This window comes from Coregonus clupeaformis, chromosome 21 (assembly GCF_020615455.1).
Source record: "Coregonus clupeaformis isolate EN_2021a chromosome 21, ASM2061545v1, whole genome shotgun sequence".
NCBI classification, from domain to species: Eukaryota; Metazoa; Chordata; class Actinopteri; order Salmoniformes; family Salmonidae; genus Coregonus; species Coregonus clupeaformis.
In genome coordinates this window covers 1,021,848-1,049,418 of record NC_059212.1, presented here as the reverse complement: position 1 = coordinate 1,049,418, position 27,571 = coordinate 1,021,848, and the positions used below count along the sequence as shown (strand labels likewise).

General features: G+C 42.7%; 2 protein-coding genes across 2 annotated transcripts in view; both read right to left on the bottom strand.

Moving 5' to 3' along the window:
• LOC121534853 (DNA damage-binding protein 1) overlaps positions 1-12,625 on the bottom strand; it is a 35,121-nt gene extending 22,496 nt beyond the window's left edge. Inside the window, exons 1-10 of the mRNA XM_041841443.2 lie at positions 12,475-12,625; positions 11,188-11,336; positions 10,762-10,878; positions 10,408-10,629; positions 10,045-10,159; positions 9,740-9,837; positions 9,400-9,558; positions 8,870-8,953; positions 8,428-8,647; positions 3,458-3,533 (exon numbers count right to left, since the gene is read on the bottom strand). Coding sequence (XP_041697377.2) covers positions 3,458-3,533; positions 8,428-8,647; positions 8,870-8,953; positions 9,400-9,558; positions 9,740-9,837; positions 10,045-10,159; positions 10,408-10,629; positions 10,762-10,878; positions 11,188-11,336; positions 12,475-12,535 — 1,301 coding nt within the window. The 5' untranslated portion in view covers positions 12,536-12,625. The remainder of the gene's footprint in view (positions 1-3,457; positions 3,534-8,427; positions 8,648-8,869; positions 8,954-9,399; positions 9,559-9,739; positions 9,838-10,044; positions 10,160-10,407; positions 10,630-10,761; positions 10,879-11,187; positions 11,337-12,474) is intronic.
• Positions 12,626-13,962: 1,337 nt separating this feature from the next.
• LOC121534852 (transmembrane protein 138) lies at positions 13,963-26,281 on the bottom strand. The gene is made up of 5 exons (XM_041841442.2): positions 26,176-26,281; positions 16,958-17,616; positions 16,550-16,721; positions 15,058-15,133; positions 13,963-14,675 (listed from the first exon to the last, which is right to left on the bottom strand). Exons 2-5 carry the CDS (start codon positions 17,083-17,085, stop codon positions 14,557-14,559), a joined length of 495 nt encoding a protein of 164 aa, XP_041697376.1. The 5' UTR covers positions 17,086-17,616; positions 26,176-26,281; the 3' UTR covers positions 13,963-14,556.
• Positions 26,282-27,571: the final 1,290 nt, after the last annotated feature.

Below are 27,571 nucleotides of genomic sequence, written 5' to 3'. Positions count from 1 at the left end.
GCTCACCTTCGATGGCCACTGGCACGCTGGAGAAGTGTGCTCTTCACGGATGAATCCCGGTTTCAACTGTACATGGCAGATGGCAGACAGCGTGTATGGCATCGTGTGGGCGAGTGGATTGCTGATGTCAACATTTTGAACAGAGTGCCCCATGGTGGCGGTGGGGTTATGATATGGGTAGGCATAAGCTACGGACAACAAACACAATTGCATTTTATCGATGGCAATTTGAATGCAGAGATACCGTGACGAGATCCTGAGGCCCATTGTCATGCCATTCCAGGGCTTGACATTCACTTTCTTTGGTCACTTGACCTTTGGACAAGTAGGACATATTTTTTACTTGTCTGAACGCTGAAGTCACTTGTCCCAACAACGAAAAAAGTCAGTAACACCATCGGCCAAAAGGGTGACTGAAAATGAGTGAAGTACATAGGAGGGATCTGAAATAATTTTCTGCGCTTGCCCACAGACGATGTTATCGCCCCCCCTAGCGGCCAAAATAATGTACAAAATAAAAGTCCAAAATAAAAATGTGACTGCTACGCATTTGGCTGACATGAGACGGGAGGGACGAGAGGAATCATTACATTTATCAAATATATTTAGTGGACTCAAGTCTTTTCGAATAGCCTATTCCACTCTGGTGGAGCTGTGGCACGAAATAGATCTGGCTATCTGTGTGTGCCGAAGGTCGCAGTCAAAGAGCCTCGCTGGCTGTGCAGTCTTGATGGGTTGTATATCATTGTGGGCTGCAGAGCAACTCTGCTGTCCTCAGAACTGGTTAATTATAAACTGATTCCAATTTTTTCCTCATCTTCCTCTCTTACTAGGCCTAGGCTATTATATGTGTTGTAGTAGGTTGGGACATTGCTAGAATAATATGGAAATAGGCCTCGGCCAACTACGCATTTCTTTCATAAGCATCCCTCAGCTGTAGCCTAAGTTTTCTATCCTAATTTGATTTCTCCATTTTGGTATTGTTTGCTCAATTTCACTTCTTGTGGCCTAAAATATTTGTCATTCAGATTAACATAGACTCCGACTTTCACAATTATTCCCATTTAAAAGCTGCAAACTTTAGGACATGAAACGCTTTATTAGAATAGTTTAGAAAATACTCTTCAAAACTGTCATTTGTCTTAATGCTTTTATGATATTTCAGTTAGTAGGATTAGGCTTTTGGTTGTTTGGTTCGCAATGTCAAGGAAGGATTTTTTTCTTGGCCTCGCATGCACAACATCCATACATACAGCATCAACTGTAAGGTTTGTTCACATTTCTCATTAGATTTGTATATCTTGCCATTGTTTCTTCTCTCTCTCTCATTATTACCTTAGGCCTAACATGTATTTGGGTTATTCAAAAACAACTTAAAACTTTGAGATTTAATCTAACAGAGTGCTTTCATTGTTTGATCATGAAATATAGCATGCATTAAACTGAAAGAGTGGCTTAGTAGGCCAAGTCATGTTCATATCAAATGGAGAGGAAATTGAACATTTGGGCTTCTACAACAATAAGACACTGGAGTGTCCGCTATAAAAATAGACTTAAGCTATTGGCCCAGATCATCCAACATTCAAGAGCGAGAAAAAAACAACACCTGACCGGATATTTTGTGATGCTTTGGTGAGACTCTAAGCTCGGTCTACATTGTTCTCTTGCTTTATGTAAATATAACATATTAATTGAAATGGGTTATAGCAAATAGGAATATAGGCTATTTACTCAGAATGTCAACCATGCACTGCTCTGCTGTGCGCTGCGGCAGTGCCGCCGCCTGATCCAATTCTGATCTAAGTAATTGATTTTGTGATTTTTTTTTTACTTGTCCATTCGGACAACTGATATCTACATTCTGGTTGTCCGACTATTTATTTTACTTGCCCCAGACAAGAGGACAAGCCTTAATGTCGAGCCCTGCATTCATCCGCCGCCATCACCTCATGTTTCAGCATGATAATGCACGGCCCCATGTCGCAAGGATCTGTACACAATTCCTGGAAGCTGAAAATGGCCTGCATACTCACCAGACATGTCACCCATTGAGCATGTTTGGAATGTTCTGGATTGACGTGTATGACAGCATGTTCCAGTTCCCGCCAATATCCAGCAACTTCGCACAGCCATTGAAGAGGAGTGGGATAACATTCCACAGGCCATAATCAACAGCCTGATCAACTCTATGCAAAGGAGATGTGTCACGCTGCATGAGGCAAATGGTGGTCACACCAGATACTGACTGGTTTTCTGATCCACGTCCCAATTTTTTTTTTTTTTTTAAAGGCATCTCTGACCAACCGATGCATATCTGTATTCCCCGTCATGTGAAATCCATAGATTAGGGCCTAATTTATTTATTTCAATAGACTGATTTCCTTATATGAACTGTAACTCAGTAAAATCTTTGAAATTGTTGCATGTTGCGTTTATATTTTTGTTCAGTGTAAATAGACAATTTACATGATAAAAAAGTACTGCTCTCAATCAGATTGGCTTTCAGGCATGTCAATCATTCGTCTTTTCCAACCAATAAGGATGCATGGGCGCACTGCAGGGCTCTGCCCTCGACACCTCAAGTTAGCGAGTGTTCACATGCTCTTGCAAGAATAAGAAAGTGCTGAGCGACTGATCACATGCTGTTTCCTAACTAAGTGTTCTGTGCGTCCATTGCAATAAGTGTGGTAACGTTATTATAAAATAAAAATCTCAGCCAGGCCAGCCACAAAGCTCCATGGCCTCAGGCCTTCTATTTCTATCTCTCTGGCCATATATATTATTTAATGATGTCTAGATGGTATCTATTGAATTCTTTCATTTGTTTATTTTATGCCACAGTTTGCTAATCTGCTTATTGTTATACTGCATATGTATATTTATCTTGGTATATCCTAATGATACTAATGATTGTATTGTTTCTCCTTTTAGAACCACACACAAAAACATAAATAACTTTTAATGGAATCAGCGGTGTGTGTGGTGGTGACCAAGTGTTCAGCATGGGCCTCAACATCATGTTCTGACCAGACAGCACTATAGTGGGCAGATCTTAGTGGATCAGTTTAAATGTAATAGCGGGTGAGGACGTTCAGTCGACCGCTCAGACGAGATCCAGCTGGCCGTTTTTTCATGGTCCTATTTTTCACCGGATTTAGTGACCAACAGTTTTTTCATACATTTGATCATTTCAACCATTGTAAACTTGTCTCTCTTTGTTATAACTGGTGTCAAAATGTATCCATGTCAACAATGTCTGACTCTGAAATTGAATAAATGTTTTGTTTTATCTGTCTATTCTCCATTTAGTTATAATTGGTGTCAAATCAATAACAACTTGATCATGTAAACAAGACACTGTGGCATTAGGCAAGGCTTCACCGGACCGGACAGGGAGTGATTGCATTGTGGTCAACCATGCAGAAACTTTCTATAAGGCCACCAATGGTTGTCTCACCTTGTCTGGCCCACGAAAGACAGGACCAGCATATCGTCTGTCTCCCTCCCAGCCTCTGAGCGAAGAGGCCACAAACCTGGGAGGACAACAAAAAAAATATGCAGGAAAATAAATGTCAAGCGCTCCACAGACCTAGAGAACAAGCAGCACTGTATTAGCTAGGTGGTGTTTCATTAGTGCAAACAACAGGAAATGTTTCAAAGTGTTTAGCAACAGAAAACAAGAATGAGCTTCTTATTTGGATTACCAGGACCCTGAACTAGAAAGGAGTCAACGCTGTAGCTTGATTGATCCGTGCCGAAGCCACAGTCCTGGTGGGCCACGGCAGGTTCTTAAGGTTTCTGTTCTCTATCTGAGCCTCATTGACTGACTAATTGCTTCTCATCAGCGTGTTCACGAGTCAGTGGCCGATAGCTGGGACGATAAACGATTCAAAAATGTAATTCAACGACAATCAAAAACGGCAAAGATTCCAGATGCAAGCAATTTGGAGAAAATCCCACTGAAACCATGTTTCCACTGGCACTTTGAAGTCAACCCAGGTTGGGCTGGCCTTGGTGGGCTAGCTCAAATTGCATTTCCACTGCCTCCAGAAATTAGAAATGATGTCATGTTGCTAGGTAGCCAATATGTGACTGTAGCTGGCTTCGCTAATGTTGCTAGCAAGATGTTGTAACTAAAGTTCTCACTCTTGCCAGTGCCAGCCAGACTCACTCAGAGCCATGTAAACTCAGCAAAAAAAGAAACGTCCCTTTTCAGGACCCTGTCTTTCAAAGATAATTCGTAAAAATCAAAATAACTTCACAGATCTTCATTGTAAAGGGTTTAAACCAGGGGTGTCAATTTATTTCAATAAAATAAACTGCTGTTCCAATTGCGTCCACTGGATGGCGCAATAGCAATTGTGTTAAGCAAGCAAACTGTTTATACCGGGGCAGAGCAAGTAGGTCAAGCACGTGCAGCCAATGAGCTACTTTGTTTTGCCCGCGATATTTATTACGGCTTCTACTTTTAACATTATGTGCTTTGGCACCCTCATTGCCCCAATATGTCTCTGTCAAAAAAGAGAAAAGTGGACGCAGAGTGCAGAGTGTTCCAAGAAAAATGGTCATCCTATTTAATCACGGAATTGAATGGGAAAGCTGTATGTTTGGTGTGTTCAGAGCATGTTGCAGTGCTGAACGAATATAACCTTCGTCGCCACTATGTGAGTCTTCATGCCGACAAATATGACAACTTTCAAGGACAGCGGAGATGAGAGAAGGTGAATGAACTGTTGGCGGGTCTGAAGAAACAGCAGTCTGTGTTTACTCACAGCCGAGACATCAGTGACGCTGCAGTGAAAGCTAGCTACCTCATTGCTAATGAAATCGCAGTGGCTTCAAAACCATTTAGTGAGGGTGAATTTGTAAAAACATGCATGATGAAGGCAGCGGAGATTGTGTGCCCTGAAAAGCGGCAGGCTTTTGCAAATATCAGCCTGACAAGAAACACAGTTGCAGACAGGATTTCCGATCTTTCAGTGGATTTGGACAGCCAGTTGAAGCAAAAAGTAAAGTCATTTATTGCGTTTTCGGTTGCAATTGATGAAAGCACGGACATTACAGATGTTGCACAACTGGCAATTTTTTCCATCCGCGGAGTTGATGACACATTGACCGTCACCGAGGAGTTCGTGGAGTTGGTGCCGATGACAGATACAACGACAGCAGCTGATATTTTTACCGCACTCGTCGGCGCGCTGGACAGGGTCGGAGTGGACTGGTCCCGCGCTGTCAGCCTGGCTACAGATGGTGCGCCCTCAATGATCGGGAAAAAAAGCAGGCGTTGTGACAAAGTTCAGAGAGAAAGTGCAATCTGCAAATGGAGGACGTGATTTTTTGACTTTTCACTGTATTTTGCACCAGGAGGCTTTGTGTTGCAAGTCATTAAAGATGGATAACGTCATGAAGGTGGTCATCCAAACTGTTAATTTCATCCGATCCAGAAGCCTGAATCACCGTCAGTTTGACAGCCTTCTCAGAGAGAAAGACCACATCTATGGCCTGCCATACCACACTGAGGTAAGATGGTTAAGCCGAGGTGCTGTGCTGAGGCGTTTCTTTGATTTACGAAAAGAAATTGAACAGTTCATGGAAGAAAAGGGCAAACCAGTGTTAGAATTTCATTCCGCAGAATGGATGCCGGACCTTGCATTTATGGTGGATGTTACAGAGCATCTGAATAACTTGAACAAACAGCTGCAAGGGCACAACAAAGTTGTCACGCAGTATTATGACAGCATACGTTCTTTCAAGTTGAAGCTGTCATTGTGGGAGACGCAACTTGCCGGTGGTGATGCAGCTCACTTCCCCTGTCTGAAAAATGTGTGCGCGACCCAACATGTGGCAGACATGAAGCGGTTCAAAGATAAAATAACTGGACTGTTACGGGAGTTTGAGCAACGCTTTCAGATTTATGTTTATATGTTTTTATGTTGATGTGCTATTGTTTTTAATTGATTTAATTTAATTTGTATATTTAACCTATTCTTGACTCTGTGGTTCTTGCACTTGTTTGGGGAACAGGATTTCATTATTTGTATCTACATTTCTGCCTGAGAAATGACACCCTGATATAGTTCTGTGATCTGTGAAACAGTTCTGTTAATCACTGAGGCATTGTGTGTCTGTGTGTTCTTTTTCTTTAGAATTTTCAAATAAACTTGACGTGTTTTATGATTAATAGTGATGTTGTGCTTGTACTATTTTGGACACACTGTCCTCAGGCTCCAGCTTTATGTTTTATGTTGATCGTATTAAAACAAAGAAAACAATCTGAAGTTGTTGTTTTTAAGTTATATATACCATGATTTTTCCGGTCCGGCCCACTTGGGAATAGATTTTCCTCCATGTGGCCCCTGAGCTAAAATGAGTTTGACACCCCTGGTTTAAACACTTTTTCCCATGCTCGTTCAATTAACAATTAATGAACATGCACCTGTGGAACGGTCGTTAAGACACTAACTGCTTACAGACGGTAGGCAATTAAGGTCACAGTTATGAAAACTTAGGACACTAAAGAGGCCTTTCTACTGACTCTGAAAAACACCAAAAGACAGATGCCCAGGGTCCCTGCTCATCTGCATGAACGTGCCTTAGGCATGCTGCAAGGAGGCATGAGGACTGCAGATGTGGCCAGGGCAAAAAATTGCAATGTCCATACTGTGAGACGCCTAAGACAGCGCTACAGGGAGACAGGACGGACAGCTGATCGTCCTCGCAGTGGCAGACCACGTGTAACAACACCTGCACAGGATCGGTACATCCAAACATCACACCTGCGGGACAGGTACAGGATGGCAACAACAACTGCCTGAGTTACACCAGCAACGCACAATCCCTCCATCAGTGCTCAGACTGTCCGCAATAGGCTGAGAGAGGCTGGACTGAGGGCTTGTAGGCCTGTTGTAAGGCAGGTCCTCACCAGACATCACCGGCAACAACGTCGCCTATGGGCACGAACCCACCGTCGCTGGACCAGACAGGACTGGCAAAAAGTGCTCTTCACTGACGAGTCGCGGTTTTGTCTCACCAGGGGTGATGGTCGGATTCGCGTTTATCGTTGAAGGAATGAGCGTTACACCGAGGCCTGTACTCTGGAGCGGGATCGATTTGGAGGTGGAGGGTCCGTCATGGTCTGGGGCGGTGTGTCACAGCATCATCGGACTGAGCTTGTTGTCATTGCAGGCAATCTCAACGCTGTGAGTTACAGGGAAGACATCCTCCTCCCTCATGTGGTGCCCTTCCTGCAGGCTCATCCTGACATCACCCTCCAGCATGACAATGCCACCAGCCATACTGCTCGTTCTGTGCATGATTTCCTGCAAGACAGGAATGTCAGTATTCTGCCATGGCCAACGAAGAGCCCGGATCTCAATCACATTGAGCACGTCTGGGACCTGTTGGATCGGAGGGTGAGGGCTAGGGCCATTCCCCCCAGAAATGTCTGGAAACTTGCAGGTGCATTGGTGGAAGAGTGGGGTAACATCTCACAGCAAGAACTGGCAAATCTGGTGCAGTCCATGAGGAGGAGATGCACTGCAGTACTTAATGCAGCTGGTGGCCACACCAGATACTGACTGTTACTTTTGATTTGGACCCCCCCTTTGTTCAGGGACACATTATTCCATTTATGTTAGTCACATGTCTGTGAAACTTGTTCAGTTTATGTCTCAGTTGTTGAATCTTGTTATGTTCATACAAATATTTACACATGTTAAGTTTGCTGAAAATAAACGCAGTTGACAGTGAGAGGACGTTTCTTTTTTTGCTGAGTTTATTTAGCTTGCTGACCTTAGCGTCGCAAGCATAACAGGCTATTAGGTAGCTAGCTAACCAAGCAAACCTGACGACAGGTTTGATTTGATGTAGCTAGCGAGCATTCAATACGACCTGGTCAGCTAACATTCCTGCTAGCTCACGTTAGCTAGCTAGCTTGTTTCAACTCTGATTTGCTTGCTAACGCGTTAGGAAGCTAGCATACGAGGGCTGACTGTTCTCATAAAAGTTTATTGTGTAGTGCAAAAATGAATGAAGGACACAGCTATGGTGGTAACTCATGTCATGTCTGACTACTGCAGTACTGCTTGTCCATGTGCTAGCTAACAGCAACAAGCCCAGACAAGCTAGCTAAATCTTGTGTCAGCATCCAGCAGTGATCAGCTTGGTGGTTCCATAGTAACGACACCACCAGCCTGAATTCTAATTGAACTGGTACCAGTTGTGAAACTGATAATTCCATTCAAGCAAGGTCGATTTTGGCCCTAGTGTATCAGAGATAGAGGCACTACCATATATTGCTTATACCAATCCAAATCCTTCAGATCTACAACTGTCTAGGGGGATAGGGGCTAGGGGTCGATTGGGTATCGGTCCAGAGAGAGCAGCATCCTCTTTTTTTCAAAAGGGCCCAGAAGCCCTCCTGCTGACCTTTGATCCCTGGCAGGTCGATGCTGGCGTGCTCGTGGATCCCGATGCCATTCCGGATGATCCTGAGGGAGCCCTCCTTGAAAGCTCCGGAGCAGGTGACCAGCTGGCCCTGTCCCTGTCTCTCCAGGTCCACCACACACATGTCCACGATGGGCCCCAGGTTGGTGAAGGTCTCCATCACCGCCACGTACGACCCCGAGTCGTTACTGTCCACATTGAGCTGGAGGGGGGGGGAATAATAATGTTCATTACAAGCCATAACAATAATGTGACAACTCTAGATAAACAACAAGTGGACTTTGACCATACTTATTTTTCTTTGAGACAAAGGGGATGATGTCCACCACTCAGTACAGAAAAATAGTGAGGCTTGTTTATCCTTTCTTTCTTTTCCAGGGTTACATTCATCAAGGTGTTTTCTATGTGACCGGTCCAGCCTTACCTTGACCAACTGGGAGTCGCCCAGTCTGGAACCCACAAACACCACACCGTTGTCCAGGTAGGTCAAGCACTCTGCAATGGATGTCTGCGAGGGAGGGACGCACACAGACATTACTCTTCAGCCCATCTCATATCATGTTATCAACTTACAAAAAGTTCCTGGTGCACACTATCACATTTTTTTACAAAAAACACTCAAGGATAATTCTGCCATTGAGACTCAATTGTGTAATGTGGAAGTTGAATGTCAAATAGGAAAGAAGCAGAGAAAAGGGAGACATAATTGAAAGCAAGATATGAGACGACTGAGCCAGATAAAAAGAACAAGAGATCATAGGGAGACAGAAAAAGCAAGAGACATCAGAGAGAGCAAGAGAGAGGGCTTGCTATGGAGAGACGGACAGATAAAAATATATAGAAGTTGAGATTAAATTAGACAGACCACACAAAAGAGAAAACAGAAACACAGAGAGAGAGGGAGACAGATCACGAGAAAGAGACAGAAGGAGAGAGAAGGCCTACAACACGTACCTCTCCGAGCAGCTCAACACGGAGGTCCTTGAGCACCACGGCCCCGTCCATCAGCTCCTCCTTCTCCAGCAGCAGCATAAACAGGCGGCCCTCCATGTCCCCCAGCAGGTAGCGCGAGCCGTTGGGATCCACACGGTTGTGACATACGATGGTGCTTTGCTGTTGGGGGAAAGGGAACAGAGGTGGTGGATGAGGTGAGTTTCCCACTGTTCTATGTAAATTGCTTTGAGCATCTGGAGAAGTGCCGTACTCTACATTCAATTAATCATTGCTATCAAACTGCATGATGTTGGAAAAGAGTTGAAAGCCTCTGCATTGTGTTGATTTAGGTTGACCTTACCTTGATGGTGGGAGGAGCGATGGCCAAGTATTTATCCCCGTTGTGATAGGTGATGGATTCTTGTCCAATGATTATAGCGCCCCCAAATGGTTCTGGGACTAAAATAGATAAGACAAATACATAAACAACCAAGTAAATGCTAGACGAGGAAGAAGAGGACCCTTGGGCGCTGCAGTTCCAGTGGAAATGATCTTTAAACACTAATCTAAGAATTTTGAACACCAGAATACAGTAAATCTCATGAGTATTGGACCAGGGCCCTGATGATCCTTGTCTAACCCTGCATGGACATTCTCTCTCCTCACCTGGGATGACCATAGAAGCCTCAGCCTCCACGTTCTCCTGTTTCCACGGCCCCTTGTTGAACTCCTTCTCCCTCAGCGACACCTCATAGGTCTTCACATGCCGTCCCTGAGGGTCCTACAGCACACAAACACACAGATACAATCAGACTGACACACTCGCAGATATTCACACAAAATGTCTGCTAACTAAAGCACACATTCCCCCTTTCACTACTCTCATATACACATCCCCTCTGACTCCCCAATATTCTCTCAAACAGCATTCTTTCAACTCATACCCAACCACCCCCTCAACACACACCCATATAGACGCATACACACAACCACTCCAACATTGTACCCCTTTCATCCTCCCCTCCCTACCTGATAGATGAAGCAGACTGTGGGCGCCTGACAGCCGTACAGGAAGTGGACGTCGATGACCTGCAGCTCCTCCAGGCGGATGTTGAAGGCCTTGAGTTCTCGGTTCTCCCGGTCCAACGGGATCACCTTGAATAGGCCGTCGTACAGTCGCAGGCCAATCATGCGGCACTCAGGGTCTACAATACCGATGATGCCCGTCTCCGAGGGACGCCCGATGCGGTCCTACGCAAAAATAAATAAGTTGGTCAATAACAGTCTGCAGAGTATTCCTGTTATAGTTTTGCAGAAAATATACTTTGTTCTCCATCAACAGCTCAAAGACACTGGCTTTGCTCATATTTATTTTTCTCCTACCTGCACGTTGCCGTGGGCGCGGGTGATTATGTCGATGCTCTCCCCGTTCTGTTTGTACTCCAGGATGCAAGCGTTGTATTTGGCCGTGAGAATGAACAGCAGATCCTTGCTTTCGCCCTGCAGTCAAAACAGACAAAAAGTTCCTCTCCATTGAAGCCAGTGAAAACATATGTCCACTTTCAAGTTAGACATCAGCAGAAGTTTACAACTTGTATGGCAGTTACAGAAAGAAACAAGGGTCTTGTTCAGAAGGGCACACAGTAGTGGAACCTTTTGCAACGTAAAACATAATTCTGTGTTCTTATTGGACAAGTTCAGGTAGTACCTCCCTGTTTCAAAATGTTTTCTCTCTACTGAACGTGACCCAGCTTTGAAATGACTAACATGCACACACAAACACAGACATACAGGTAGTAGTAGACTCACCTTTGGCCTGAAGAGCTCCATGACGGCGATCTTGCCGTACATGCCCACCTCTTTGACGGGCCGGAGCCCTTCCGCTGTGACCACATAGATCTCCAGGCGTGTGTTTTTGGCTATGAGAAGATTCAGGTCCTCCGCAGAGGTGAAGTGGCCTGGGGAAGAGAGGGTGGCCTAGTCAGTCGGACTAACTTTTTCTAATAGCTAAATTAGTAGTTCTTGGAGTGCTTTCCAGCTTTCTGAATGACTAGCAGATTTTGTGTCTTTCCCAATCTCATTCCTGTATCAGTATTTGTTTTTCTATCTACTAACAATACAACTTGCATACTTTTCTTGCTAAGCAGATATGTTTTACTCACTACAGTGACAACACTGCATTGACAGTGTGATTTTTTTTTTTATAATATGGGATTTGATAAAGTCAGTGTCAGAATGCCTTAAATTAAGTTGTTTTTAATCACACGTGATTTAAACCGTGTAGCTCAATTGGTAGAGCATGGCGCTTGCAACGCCAGGGTTGTGGGTTCGTTTCCCACTGGGGGCCAGTATGAAAACATATTTATATGTATGCACTCACTAACTGTAAGTCGCTCTGGATAAGAGCGTCTGCTAAATGACTAAAAATGTAAAATGTAAAGAATAATACATTGAATAGTTTCCTAGCTATCACCAATATATTGGCAATCAAATAAATGCAGGCAGTTTAAGGGTAACGTTAGTTAGCAAGCTAAGTAAATTGCCCTACATTAGTAACTTTGCACACTGTCCGTGATTGTATAATTTGCCAATGTATTATTTAGGTGGACATATTGATTGGCACTGCAGTGGCCTGCCTGCTACCTGTGTAATTTAGCAACACTGAAGCTCCAAACCCCACTGAAATTCTTGGCAAACTGATAAACAATAAGGTAATAGCAATCCAATTGACTGACGTTAGCAAACAAATTGACATCAACGGACAGCTGAAGATAGCTAGCATTAGCTTCAAAACATCCTGGTTGCGCAGGAGCAAACACTGGCTCGTGCCATTTTGTGTTCACTTGATTGACAATTGATAACTAGCTATATGATATCAGTTGAGCGAAACCACATGTCCCATTCTGTGCATGGTTATTCAAAATTGAACAAAGCCCTTATCAATGGACTTGATAGACTTGCTGGCAAAACAATATCAAGGGGGCCTGCAAGTGCCTGTAGCTAGACTTCTCGCGCGGGAGCTTAGCATGCTAGTGGATGAAGTAGCTACGACATGTTGGTGCGCGAGCTAACAAGAAACAAGAAGAACACATTTACCAGTGATGCAGGCATTGACTGCCGTCGGTTTCTGCGCAGTTACCACGTAATTATAAGACATGGCGTTCAAAGACAGAATAAGAACACCAGCGAAATTGTATCAGTTCTTCTCAAGTGTTGAAACCATGGATATTAAAATGATTAAAAAACAAGCGGAAGTGCATTGCTAAAAACTCTATAGAGATTTACTTTCACAGCGCCCCATGTGGCTCGGAAGTCAATTTTGTCGTTGTTGGTGCTTGTATTTTTATAATATGGTGCATTGTCCATCTGCATTGGACAGAAGAGGAGAGTGCAATAACTTCTATTATTTGGCTTACCCCTCTGTACTATCACGTTTTTTCACATGAAATACTGTGCGTTACAATGCTTTGCTCATCAGTGTTTTACATTATCGACCTCAGCAGCAGAGAGCCAAGTGACTGATGATGACTAGAGATCTTTCAGAGCCATGGCATTGTTGCTCACGGTTGATCAAGCAAAATGCCCCTGTAACGAGATACAATCTACTTACTGTATCAATCCAAATTGATAATGGTCAAAGTGGCAGGCATTCTAGTACTGTGTGTGTGTGCACATGCATGCGTTAGGTTAACATAGGACTGACACCAGACATGTTCGAGAAAGCGAGACACCTCCCTCCTTAATTTTTTCGGGATGGGGCCACTCTGGTCTACTTATTGCCCCCGCCCCGCGGATGGGGTGCACCAGAAAGCGAGACATCTCACTGGCTAATGTTTTCTAGTCAGGGCGTATGGGGAGAGCAGGGAGGGGACAGTAAGTAGACCAGAGCCATTGGTCTCACGCGGGAGAGGGAACGCCCACTTACACAGACAGGAACCTTGACCATTCTTTCCAACAGTAAACTGCCTGAGTAAGATATCTTTGTTTATCCACCATCCTTGCTGACACCTTCATAAACACAGGGCCTGCGGTGACATCACTGCTGTCAAAAACACTGGCCTGTGGGCTGTAGGCTAAAGACTCAATCCCTGATTAATCCCAGGTATAAGAATAGAGCCCTGTCTGTGGCTCCTTGAAAGCAAGCATGCATATGGTGTATTGATGTGTATATTTACTGTAGAGCACTATTTATGGGGTGGGTTAGGAGAGACGTGGTGATAAATTGACTGACACATCCAGTTTTACATGCAGTAATATATATACTTTTATGTAGGTCTTTAGTACCTTATTCTGAGACATACTGTAACTGCACAGCATACATTCTGTACACCCAAATTGTTTTTGGAGATTTTGCATGTGACTGTTTTACGGTTTGTCTTTTTCCATGAGTAAATCCAGTGGGTTTAGGTCAATGCAATGACTGCATAGGGTCATAAGAAAAAGGTAAGCTCATTCACAATGCTGAGAGCTTGTGACGTAAATTGATGTGTCACATAAATGTGTGCTTATGCTGAGTGCACGTGTGATATAGGATTAACATTGGAAGTATTTACTGAAAGGAACACTGAGCACAGACAGTGTGTATCAGTGTGTGCATCGTCTGGGTTTCGTTTAATACATTTGTACAAAAAGCAGGACAAAAGTAAGCATTTTAAACACATAAAACATTGTTTTTCTTTCCAGTCAACTTCACAAGAAAATCTGGCACACAAACTCACAAATCATCCCACATAAAAAACAACAAAGACAATAATTGCATTGATAACTAAATAACACAGACAAACCCAGTCACAAGGTTTCAAAGTGTGAAAAAAAATACTACTTGTTGTGTCAATGTTACATCAAACTATGAGTTCCCACATTTTAGCATCACAGTCATCTTGGTATAACATTCTGTCCATTAATCAAGGCCCTAAACCAGTTTGCCTCTTACAGTACAAGTGGCTTGCTGTATCCAAGCAGAATCTAATTTTTCACCCTCCTTGTTAAAGTTTACCCATGTCTGATAGAGCACAGAGGTCTTCCCTCTGGTTCTTCCCTCCATATAAGCTCAGGACTGTGCACTGTAGCGTCTATTTCAGCTCTGCACGTAGCAGTGTCTCTCTGTGTCCGGGGGACGGGGAGGGGTCTATTTTGGATCTGTCCATACCAGTTTCATCTCCACACACTGCTCTTTGCTCACTGGCGGGCCCTGGCATTGGCAAAGGCATCTCTGAGCCAAGGCGAGTCTTCATAGAGCCGAGGGTCACCCAGGTACTCTGTGGTGCGCTTGTAGAAGTAGTAGTACAACACGGACGCTGCACACAAACACACATCACACGCCAATTAAATACTGAAGTCATTTGGTTTTAAACAGAAAAGACAACAAACAAACAAACAATAAATCCTCTTAACCAATTAGGAGATAAAGGGAATTAAAATCAGACCCATAAGTGTCAACTTGGTACCTACCTACTACGCTATACAAATAAAGAGTGTGTGTGTGTGTGTGTGTGTGTGTGTGTTTGCGCATGTGTGTATGACTGATGTAGTACTACACACCTTCAATAAGTATTTACCATGTAGCATTGATCTCCGCCTTTTTTGAGTCAATGAAGGCACCCAAGATGGATTGCGTTTCAGGCCTAAAAGGTTTCCTAAAATGTGTCTCAGTAAGAGTGTGACCAAAGACAGCCTCACCTATTCTTTGGAAGACAAAAATCACTTGGAGACCATCAGTCCACACATAGCGGTTCGATTTTAGCCAGCGTAGATTCTGCAGAGATAGACACAACCCAATGCATATTACAGTTTGAGGGATAGCATTATTTCACTAAAACATATAATAAACCATAAATTGATAGTAAATGATAATGCACATTACACAATAAACTATTCTGAGGCCTACAGAAAACTTGAAATTCCATATCCACAAAATAAGGTATCTTTAACACATATCGGGTTAGTGGCAAATGTCATTTCCCCCTGGGGATTAATAAAGTACACTCTCATCTCATTTGTGGCTAGGAGTGAATCCACCTATGACAAAAGCTCAGTCGTAGTAGGCTGTCAGGGAGTTTCCTGAACATCACAGCTCAGGCTAAATCCCCCACTGCCTGTAAGGAAGATCAGTTCCCCTACAGTACTTCTCTCAAACCTCAAATTCACTGAATGTTGATCGCCAGGCTATGAACAGATCCTATACCTTCACACACGTGCATATTTCTATAATAACTAGAAATCAGAACTATCCCCATGAAAATACACACACTCACACACGCAGGCTTCACACATATATGCGCACATGCAGTATATACATGGACGTGCATGTGTCAGAAAGTGTGTAAACTACATTCTCTCTCCACACACACACACACACACACACACACACACACACACACACACACACACACAAAGGAAGGCCATTAAGACCGTCAACTGAGCCACGGACTGTTCACTCTGTTACCACCTGGCAAGCGGTATCGGAGCATCGTGTCTCAGAACAAGAGGCTCTGAGACAGCTAGCACCACCAGGCCATCAGACTGCTGAACAGCTAACCCTAGATGTCTACCTGCACAGACCTGCACCTTAGAGACTATTTTAACCTCAGAGATGATCTGCACTTTAGAGATTATTTACACTGACTACCCACACATCCAACCCTTAAACAAAAACTTACACATCCATAAACACACACACACAAGCACCCACACACACTTGACATTTTTATATTTTAGTCATTTAGCAGACGCTCTTATCCAGAGTGACTTACAGTTAGTAATGGTGGGACAACCACATATGGTGGGACAATCACATATCTCAGTCATAGTAAGTACATTTTTCCTCAATAAAGTAGCTAATCACAAAGTCGGTGCTAGTAGGGGGAAAAAAGTCAAGTGCGAGTGTTACACACACAGTCAACGCTGTTGTTCTATTAAATACTATTTATTCCACTGCTAGACCAAGTCACTCACCGCCCACTTTATATTTGTAAATGCAGTGTAAATACAGTCCATTTACTCTTACTTGTTATTTTTGAGTTGACTCTTTTTATTGTTGATATTGACTAATGTACTGCATTGTTGAGTGAGCTAGCACATAAGCATTTCGCTGCACCTTTCATACCTGCTGTAAACTGTGTACGTGATGAGTAAACTTTGATTTTAATTGACACACACACACACAGCGTACCATGATCCAGGAGTGTAGGGAGATGCTCAGGGTCAGATAGAGGGCAGAGAGCAGCAGCAGGGCCCTGAAGCGTTCCAGCAGCAAGGACACCAGGCCCACCTGGAACACGTAGGTGTTGAACAGCATCAGCAGAATGATGATCAGGTTAAACAGGATGGCTATGTCCTGGATACTGAGCGAGAGAGAGAGAAGCTTCCATTTAGTTACAGTTACGTTAAAACGAATGAAGACACACAAATGAACACACGCACACTGTGCTGAGGGACCAGAGTTGAGAAACACTGCTTTTTACATTGTGTCAATACCCTTTTTCTCCCACCCTTTCTACCGCTTAAATGAAGAAGCTTTAAATAATTAATTTACATCAGAGTCTACCCCCTGGCTCTCCCATCCTTCCCCGGGTCTTACATGAAGAGCACCAGCTGGACGACGGGCGCGGCCCTCAGCAGCTCGCTGAAGGAGTTGACGAACAGGTCAAAGGTCAACAGGCTCAACTGGATCAGCAGCACCAGGGAGTAGTTGTTGGTCTGCAGCATCTCCGGGCCGAAGGCTGGGCGCCCGGGCTGTGTGCGGCTCCAAGGAGGATCCAAGGTGGCGCACGCTCACATACACATGCAGACTGGGATACATACACACACAGGTGCACACATGCAGAGGTGCCAGCTGCCAGCTGCCGGCTTGAGCTTCTGCACGGCAGCTTGATGTGTCCAATATATGTGTTTATGTAGAGCAGATGCAGGTGTAGTGCGTTTGTTGTTCCTAATTAAGGACTATTCCACTGACTGAGGAGTTCTGAGGCCTGCTATCGGCCAGAGACATTGGAAGAGCTCTCTGAAAATGCTATTGTTAGCTATCAGCATGTTGAAAGTGGAGAGGGTCCTCTTTCCAGCCCAAAATAATAGTTCCAGCCCACAGTAAAATTGTTGTAGCACACAGTTCCTTATGGCATGGTGTTAGCTTTGAACACCTACAGGCAAAGTTGACAGTCGCTTTCCAATAGGGTGTTCTACCCGCATCACCTTTCTACTGGCTGTAAATCCATTCCACAGCTATATTCAACAGAGACTCTGTAGTAGAGAAAAAGGGAGTGAGCAGAGAGTAAATCATATACAGTGGTAAAAAGAACATCTGTAATAACTTAAACAGCAGAATCAAATGATCCAGGCAGTTTTTAAAAAAGTATTATAAGGAGAATGTGTGAGAGGGAGACATATGAGAGGGATTAATAGTCTTGGTTGACCCAACTTTGTTTTTACAAATTGTAGTGTTACACAAGGTCACTGGAGGGGAAAGACTTACATAGACAGGCAGGCAGGAGGGCAAGCAGGCAAATGACAGGTCAGGACCTGGATTAAAAGTTGAATTTCACTGAGTGGAGAAATCGTCACTGTCTGAACTATTCCCCTTCTTACTGTCACTACCTGGCGCGTTGGTCTGTTTTCCAAACACAAGTACACACGCACGCACACAAAGGGTTACTTTAAATACTTGATATGACTATGTTGCATGAACATCCAGTATCACTAAGTGGTCCAATCTTACGCATCTTAAATCAGTCTGTTTTTAATTTCCCAAAATATGAATACCCTAAACTGGTCTAAATGTGACATGACATGTGTGGATGTAGAGCTATAAGGTCGTGTCTAGACTTGACAATTCATGCAGCTTTAGTATTCTGATCATAGCGTTCTGATCACGGAATTCCGAACGCGTCATGCATCTACACCTACATTTAAAATGTGTCTACTGTGTCCGGATTCCCTTTTCTCGTGCTATATTCAAATGCCAGTATGCATTCTACAAATGGTGGAATAGGCTAAATATGATAATAAGACAACAACTGATGGCAGTAGCTAACTACTGTAGCGAAATAGCCAGCTAACCTCTGTAGCTAGCCAGCAAGCTAGCAAGCAATGCTAAAGGGATCGCAATGGGTTAGCTTAACTCTAGCCAAACAAAACAGTATTTTTCTAAATATTCGCTAGCTGGCTAGCATTTATGAGGCCAGCAAACACATTCCTCACACGCTAGGAACGTTTTTCCAACAGAGGTTAGCTGGCTACTCAGCTACAGCTGTTAGCTACTTCCATCAGTTGTTGCTGTTGTGTTATTACTATATTTAGCCTCTTCCACCGATGACATTGCCCACTGTATGCACTTTCGATAACCTGATTGCATCCAGTGCATCCAATGCATCCCTGACCACCTCCTGAAGTGGTCAGCCAAATCTGAACACAATCAGACCAAATAGCGACTTCTGTGCATCTAGACCCGTCTTTTCAATGCAATCTTCGTATTCTGATAGCAGACGTCGAATGTAAGTGTCAAGTGTAGACACGTAAGATACAGTACCAGTCAAAAGTTTGGCCACACCTACTCATTCAAGGGTTTTTCTTCATTTTTTACTACTTTCTACATTGTAGAATAATAGTGAAGACATCAAAACTATGTTAAACAAATCAAAATATATTTTATATTCTTCAAAATAGCCACCCTTTGCCTTAATGACAGCTTTGCACACTCTTGGCATTCTCTCAACCAGCTTCACCTGGAATGCTTTTCCAACAGTCTTGAAGGAGTTCCCACATATGCTGAGCACTTGTTGGCTGCTTTTCCTTCACTCTGTGGTCCAACTTATCCCAAACCATCTCAATTGGGTTGAGGTCAGGGGATTGTGGAGGCCAGGTCATCTGATGCAGCACTCCATCACTCTCCTTCTTGGTCAAATAGCCATTACACAGCCTGGAGGTGTGTTGGGTCATTGTCCTGTTGAAAAACAAATTATAGTCCCACTAAGCGCAAACCAGATGGGATGGCGTATTGCTGCAGAATGCTGTGGTAGCCATGCTGGTTAAGTGTGCCTTGAATTCAAAATAAATCACAGTGTCACCAGCAAAGCACGCCCACACCATCACACCTCCTCCTCCATGCTTCATGGTGGGAACCACACATGCAGAGATCATCCGTTCACCTATTCTGCGTCTCACAAAGACAAATTTGGACTCATCCGACCAAAGGACAGATTTACCGGTCTAATGTCCATTGCTCGTGTTTCTTGGCCCAAGCAAGTCTCTTCTTCTTATTGGTGTCCTTTAGTAGTGGTTTCTTTGCAGCAATTCGACCATGAAGGCCTGATTCATGCAGTCTCCTCTGAACAGTTGATGTTGAGATGTGTCTGTGACTTGAACTCTGTGAAGCATTTATTTGGGCAGCAATTTCTGAGGCTGGTAACTCTAATGAACTTATCCTCTGCAGCAGAGGTAACTCTTGGTCTTCCTTTCCTGTGGCGGTCCTCATGAGAGCCAGTTTCATCATAGCGCTTGATGGTTTTTGCGACTGCACTTGAAGAAACCTTCAAAGTTCTTGAAATGTTCCGTACTGACTGACCATCATGTCTTAAAGTAATGATGGACTGTTATTTCTCTTTGCTTATTTGAGCTGTTCTTGCCATAATATGGACTTGGTCTTTTACCAAATAGGGCCATCTTCTGTATACCACCCCTACCTTGTCACAACAAAACTGATTGGCTCAAACGCATTAAGAAGGAAATAAATTCCACAAATTAACTTTTAACAAGGCACACCTGTTAATTGAAATGCATTCCAGGTGACTACCTCATGAAGCTGGCTGACAGAATGCCAAGAGTGTGCAAATTTGTCATCAAGGCAAAGGATGGCTAATTTGAAGAACCTCAAATATAAAATATATTTTGATTTGTTTAACACTTTTTGGGTTACTACATCATTCCATATGTGTTATTTCATAGTTTTGATGTCTTCACTATTATTCTACAATGTAGAAAATAGTAAAAATAAAGAAAAACCCTGGAATGAGTAGGTGTGTCCAAACTTTTTACTGGTACTGTACATACATGGCAAATACTGTATGTTGACGATTTGGCCCTACGCTCTAAATATTCCATGGCTGACAAGATACAAATAACAAGAACTGGCATCATATTTGCGTCTAAATTGTGTTGTCTTTCCGTAGGTGTGCCTGATTTGGCTTGCCCAGCACAATAGCACCCATGGGATAGTTCTAAAAGCGCAAACCCTCCCCATCCGACACTGACACCAGGTTAGCTAAACCAAGTGCACCTAAAGTAACTGAAAAAAACAATTGACCCAGGTCTGACTGATACTGTCTGTGTCCAAACTAAGATCACTTCTTAACAGGGTTGGTTTAGGCACTACATACTGTAATTTAATTAATTAATTAAAGTAAACTGGCCCATCTCGACACAATTAACAAGACCTGACCTTTTGCACCTTGTAAAAGTCACTTGTCTGGTCTGAGTGGCACAATGGCAACCTCACCGCCGCTGTCACCCACTGAGTGTGTTTCACAAAGGGGACAGGATTGTAACTGGATAAGCCTGTGTGTTATGCTGCCCCATGCCATGCTCACAGAAGTAAAGCCCTGTCCAATACGGACACTGGGGCCTCAGAGACTTGAGGGATTAAACTATTCACTCACTAAGTCATGCTGTAACCAGTCATGGCCATAGCCAGTCATTGCCATAGCCAGTCATTGCCATAGCCAGTCATTGCCTTTGCCATAACTAGTCATCGCCATGCAGTCTAGTGTACTTCCACAATGGGAATTGGAGTTAAGGCTTTGAGTGTTATGACTTAGAGATAGTGTTTAGTGCTGAAATTAGATGCCCCAGTGAAGGGGAGAAGTAGTCCAGAAGTAGGAGCATTCTTTAAGAGAGACAATTAGGCAATTCTTATACATTTCTCCTGAAGTGTGCACTCCTGCACTCCTCCCCACACATTTAAAAAATAATTGAATTGGTGTAGCTATATGGATTTTCCCCACCATATTTCATACACCAATTTCCTTTCAAATCCATTAACGGAAGTGATCAAGTGCTGAAGATCATTGGGACTCAGAGATGGTCAGCATTATACTATAGCATGGCACACTGGATTAAGACCATTGACCTAGCCCAGGCCACTCCAGCTGCAAGACCATAACCATGACCCCATTAACCTATACATGTGTTTCCCCTTTAATCAATCCCTTCTGTTAGAAGGACCAACATAACGATCATGTGACCTCTTACTTTACACAGTCATGACATTCAGTACAATGATACCTACAGTAGTGGTATTTAACTAGTATTTATGCTGTAGTCTTGCATTTACTCTGCCTGAGAATCAAGGCTTCAAGTGTTGTGGCGTCCAAGTGTAAAAATAATGACCACACCAGGCTATTATCTGGTCTGAGTCCTATCCATCACAGATTGACAGCTTGGCATAAATGGTGATTTAAACTGGTATGTTGGTGGCAGCGGTGGAATCAAGTTGTGTGGTGGATTTTGGAGCGAAAAGGTACCAGTATATTCACAAACTATACTGAACAAAAATATAAATGCAACTTATAAAGAATTGGTCCCATGTTTCATGAGCTGAAATAAAAGATCCCAGAAATTTTCCACACGCACATAAAGCATATTTCTCCTTTACCAAGATAATCCATCCACCAGACAGGTGTGGCATATCAAGAAGCTGATTCAACAGCAAGATCATTACACAATAAAAGGCGACTCTAAAATGTGCAGTTTCATCACACAACACAATGCCACAGATGTCTCAAGTTTTGAGGGAGCGTGCAATTGGCATGCTAACTGCAGGAATATCCAAATCAAATCGTATGTACTTGTCACATACACCAGAGCTGTTGCCAGAGAATTTAATGTTAATTTATCTACCATAAGCTCTGGATAAGAGCGTCTGCTAAATGACTAAAATGTAAAATGTAAATAAGCTGCCTCCAACGTCACTTTAGAGAATTTGGCAGTACGTCCAACCTGCCTCACAATCGCAGACCATGTGTATGGCATCGTGTGGGCGAGTGGTTTGCTGATGTCAACGTTGTGAACAGAGTGCTCTCCATGGTGGCGGTGGGGTTATGGTATGGGCAGGCATAAGCTACGGACAACGAACACAATTGCATTTTATTGATGGCAATTTCAATACACAGAGAATCCACCGCCATCACCTCATGTTTCAGCATGATAAAGCACGGCCCATGTCGCAAGGATCTGTACACAATTCCTGGAAGCTGATATGTCCCAGTTCTTCTGCATACTCACCAGACATGTCACCCATTGAGCATACAGTGCATTCGGAAAGTATTCAGACCCCTTGACTTTTTCCACATTTTGTTACGTTACAGCCTTATTCTAAAATTGATTAAATAGTTTTTTTATCCTCATCAATCTACACACAATACCCCATAATGACATAGCAAAAACAGGTTTTTAGATTTCTTTGCAAATTTATAGAAAATAAAAAACTGAAATATCATATTTACATAAGTATTCAGACCCTTTACTTCATTGTCCTGTTGGAAGATGAACCTTCGCCCCAGTCTGAGCGCTCTGGAGCAGGTTTTCATCAAGGATCTCTCTGTACTTTGCTCCATTCATCTTTGCCTCAATCCTGACTAGTCTCCCAGTCCCTGCTGCTGAAAAACCTCCCAACAGCATGATGCTGCCACCACCATGCTTCACCATAGGGATGGTGCCAGGTTTCCTCCAGACGTGACACTTGGCATTCAGACCAAATAATTCAATCTTTGTTTCATCAGATCAGAGCATCTTGCTTCTCATGGTCTGAGTCCTTTAGGTGCCTTTTGGCAAACTCCAAGTGGGCAGTCATTGTGCCTTTTACTGAGGAGTGGCTTCCGTCTGGCCACTCTACCATAAAGGCCTGATTGGTGGAGTGCTGCAGAAATGGTTGTCCTTCTGGAAGGTTCTCCCATATCCACAGAGGAACTCTGGAGCTCTGTCAGAGTGACCATTAGGTTCTGTGACCAAGGCCCTTCTTCCCCAATAGCTCAGTCTGGCCAGGCGGCCAGCTCTAAGAAGAGTCTTGGTGATTCCAAACTTCTTCCATTTAAGAATGATGGAGGCCACTGTGTTCTTGGGGACCTTCAATGCTTTACCCTTCCCCAGATCTGTGCCTCTGACATGCACTGTCAGCTGTGGGACCTTATATAGACAGGTGTGTGCCTTTCCAAATCATGTTCAATCAATTGAATTTACCACAGGTGGACTTCAATCAAGTTGTAGAAACAGCTCAAGGATGATCAATGGAAACAGGATGCACCGGAGCTCAATTTCGAGTCTCATACAAAGGGTCTGAATACTTATGTAAATAAGATTATATATATATATATATATATATTTTTATACATTTGCAATCATTTCAAAAAAACATTTGTTGCTTTGTCATTATGGGGTACTGTGTGTAGATTCATTCATGTGAAATCCATAGATTAAGGCCTCAATTATTTATTTCAATTGACTGTAACTCAGTAAAATCTTTGAAATTGTTGCATGTTGCGTTTATATTTTTGTTCAGTAGAATAAGCCATTTCAGCATGGTATACCATGCCTATGACTTCACTCTACAATTGTCAAGAAGGCTTCATGACCACTAACCCTATCGCCTCGATCAGACCGACAGCGTCATTGCATCAATGCTGCGTAAAATAAGTTATTTATTTGTAATACAAAATTTTTACTGGATATCTATGCAACAAAAGTTCAACATTCACCTTTTGCTACTATTTCTGTCAAGTCTACGCATACAATTTGATGCACATGTTGGATATATCCAACGTATGTACCACACAGAACACAGAACTCTGCAATGCAATGCTGCAAGGGCAAACACAGAACTCTGCAATGCTGCACTGTCGGAGCTAGAAGCACAAGCATTTCGCTACACCCGCAATAACATCTGCTAATACACGTGTATGTGACAACTAAAATTGATTTGATTTGATTTGAAATGAATGTACTTCTGGTGTACCAAAACGCTATGACGCTGTCGGTCTGATCAAGGCGTATCTGTTTGTCTGTCAATTAGTCAACATCGGCCATGCCCCTGTGTTTTGCGCAATGATGTGACATGCCTCGATTTGAACCTTTATTTATAGCTTTTCATCAAACTGTCCCCTATTCTTTTCAGACAATTGCTTTCACCATCCTCAGACAATTGCTTTCATTTTGTGGTGCAATTCTCATTTCTGGATAAGGCTTAAAATACAGGATACAATTTTGCTATGTCACATAATTGCGCAAAACACAGGGCCCTAGTCATATCATCCTTGGCCAGTCAAAGGCTGCGTTTACACAGGCAGCCCAATTCTGATATTTTTCCCAATTAATGGCAAAATATCTAATCTGATGGGTCAAAAGACCAATTAAGTAGTAAAAGATCAGAATTAGGCTGCCTGCGTAAACACAGCCTAATTGGTCTTTTGACCAATCACATCAGATCTTTTCAAATCAGATATTTTTCAGAGCTGATCGGATTGGTCAAAAGACCAATTAGTGAATAAAATATCAGAATTGGGCTGCTTGTGTAAACGCAAAGATGTCTGCTTGTTTAGTAGACAGGCACAGTGTCCACTGTCTCCGTCTCATAGACTGATACAATCAACCAATGATGGAGTGCTGTAGCTACTGCAGCTTGTGACAAAGCCAGGTAGACTACTATAGTCCTTACACTTGCTGCGATGGCATCCTGTGAGGCTGGCTCACTGTCCCAACAAGCTTCCTAGTGACTCCACATGGATTCTAATGACCTGAGACGGAATGGACATATTTATAGTCTAACACTGTGGCAGGTGTGAGGTGGATTAGGACTAGTTCCACACACAAGCCTCTAGGCCAAGCATGGCTGGGCCGATGCACAAACTGTTGCTATAGTTGTAACCTAGTAAACTTACTCACAGTTGCACTTGAACAGTGACAAAGCCTACCTTCCAATAAACTGTGCCCAAGAATAACAATAATAAGCTACACTTTGTATCATTATAATTTGATATACAGAAAGTTGATGTCATAAGACAAAGATTGTAATTACATTTTTTATGTATTGATTTATTTTCCCTTCTGATTGGAAAATGAATGAGAAGAATGTCACATAGCAACTCTCATTCAAACAACCAAACACTTAACTGTAAGCAGGGAGCCAAAAGCTGCTGGTTACAAGCCAAAAAACAAGCCATCTAGCCATGCCAAGTAAGGTTTACTATTGTCATTGTGCTGTTAAAATGTATACTGAACAAAAATATAAATGTAACATGCAACAATTTCAAAGATATTACTGAGTTACAGTTCATATAAGGAAATAAATCAATCGAAAAATTATTTAGGCCCAATCTATGGATTTCACATGACTGGGTAGGGTTTCAGCCATGGGTGGGCCTTGGAGGGCATAGGCCCACCAACTTGGCAACCAGGTCCACCGACTGGGGAACCAGGCCCAGCCAATCAGAAAGAGGTTTTCCCCTCAAAAGGGCTTTATTACAGACAGAAATACTCCTCAACACTTTGTTCAGTGTAGTATATTTGAGTTAGTTAGGCCTACAACCTTATATTGACATTGTACCTGATAACGACGTTGTCAAATTTTGCTTTCCGGCTTCTGCCGTGTTTTCAAAGTTGGCAACAAAAAGATTGTGAGGGCGAGGTAGTTAATCTCCTTAAGAAGCAACTTGACAGCTTGTTGTCTACACAAAATGATGAGCAGTAGTGTAAAGTTTAGGATATCCTGAAAACCACAATATTTAAATCAAACACATTATAAAATATAGCTTGTACCTGAAATGTCCCTTTTTGAGATTTTGAAGATTTCTCTATCTGGAGTCTACTCGCGCGTAATTCTCACCATATTATGCACGCTCTCTGGACCATCCACAACACAGCAGTGCACAGACCATTGGCACATACCCAACCTGCGCGTCTCCCTTGGTGACAGGTTTTTTCCGCGCTACACCCCTAATAGAAGGGCATTATTTTCCATGGAACAAACCTCTGCAGCCTTTTTCTATTGCAAACAAATTGCGCTCCAAATGTAATAGGCAAACAGCCTACTTCAACGACCCTTCTGTGTTGCAACAGGGACAACTTGGCTATTATCATTTAATAGATCAAAATTAAAGTCAGAAGGGTGTCTTCATGGGGATTTCAAATGTGATTTGGTATTTTAAGGTCTGTTTGCAAATATCTAAAACTTCATATCCTTACATTTCAGATGATGTTGAAAGTAACTTTGCATATAGCCGTCCCTATATCCAAGATTACGGTAATGCATTACATGAAACCAATCCAAAGGTGTACCATTGCCATCTAGTGGCAATACAACGTTTAGAATTGAGTAGGCTTTGCTCAGTGCATTTAGCATTCAAGGATACTAATTAGTGTATAAGAAACATTGATGCACATATGTTAACCCATTTCAAGTCAGTGTAATTTTACAATAAAACAAAGTCATATCTCTTTTGAAATTAAATGAACATAGAGCCTAATAGTATGATATGGGATGTCGACCAAATGAAAATATTATGTGCAAAATGTCAGTCCCAATAATTATGAAGATGCCATGATACTCAGAGTTCCAAATGTTGGCTCCCATACCCCCTTATATCGTTCCTTTATATGGTTAGGTGCATATCCTTTTATGATTGACAACCTTATTTTGTGTTTGCCTGCTTACTCTTAGTATATCATATTGTGTTAACTTTTCTTTGAAAGATCATGAATCAGTAGCAAGTCATTTCCATGTAAAATGACCCATGAGTACCAACATGTGAAGTTCATAGGAGCATGTCAAATTTGGGTGTCAAATGAAAGCTAAAAGTCTATATTATTAATAAATTAAGGCATATACATTTTCCAACCATTTTCCATCCTAAAAATGTGGAATAAGCAAAGGCTTTGATTTCTGGTCAAACAGATGGAAAAGGGGTCTTAGAAAACAATTACCAGAAAAAGTATATACATCAAAACTAAGTAAAGGCCCCTGCCAACTAATATCAACACTTATATTTAGTGTTGGATACATTTTTCTGCCTTCTGTAAGTTTAAGAAACATTGCCTTGTGCCTTGGAATTCTGTTACCAAAAACCCATATGTCTTTAGGATATGCTTTAATTTCTCTCCCTCATGAGGAGGGAGGATAATGAAAGTTCACAGAAGGAACAAGTAAAGGTAGACC

Bases quoted from the DNA above. Each gene is read 5' to 3' on its own strand.
- LOC121534852 (XM_041841442.2), bottom strand. From the start codon at position 17,085: ATGCTGCAGACCAACAACTACTCCCTGGTGCTGCTGATCCAGTTGAGC. The intron at 16,722-16,957 runs GTAAGACCCGGG...TCTCTCGCTCAG, and splicing joins GTCCAGCTGGTGCTCTTCAT to TATCCAGGACATAGCCATCC. The intron at 15,134-16,549 runs GTACGCTGTGTG...CTATCTCTGCAG, and splicing joins CCCTACACTCCTGGATCATG to AATCTACGCTGGCTAAAATC.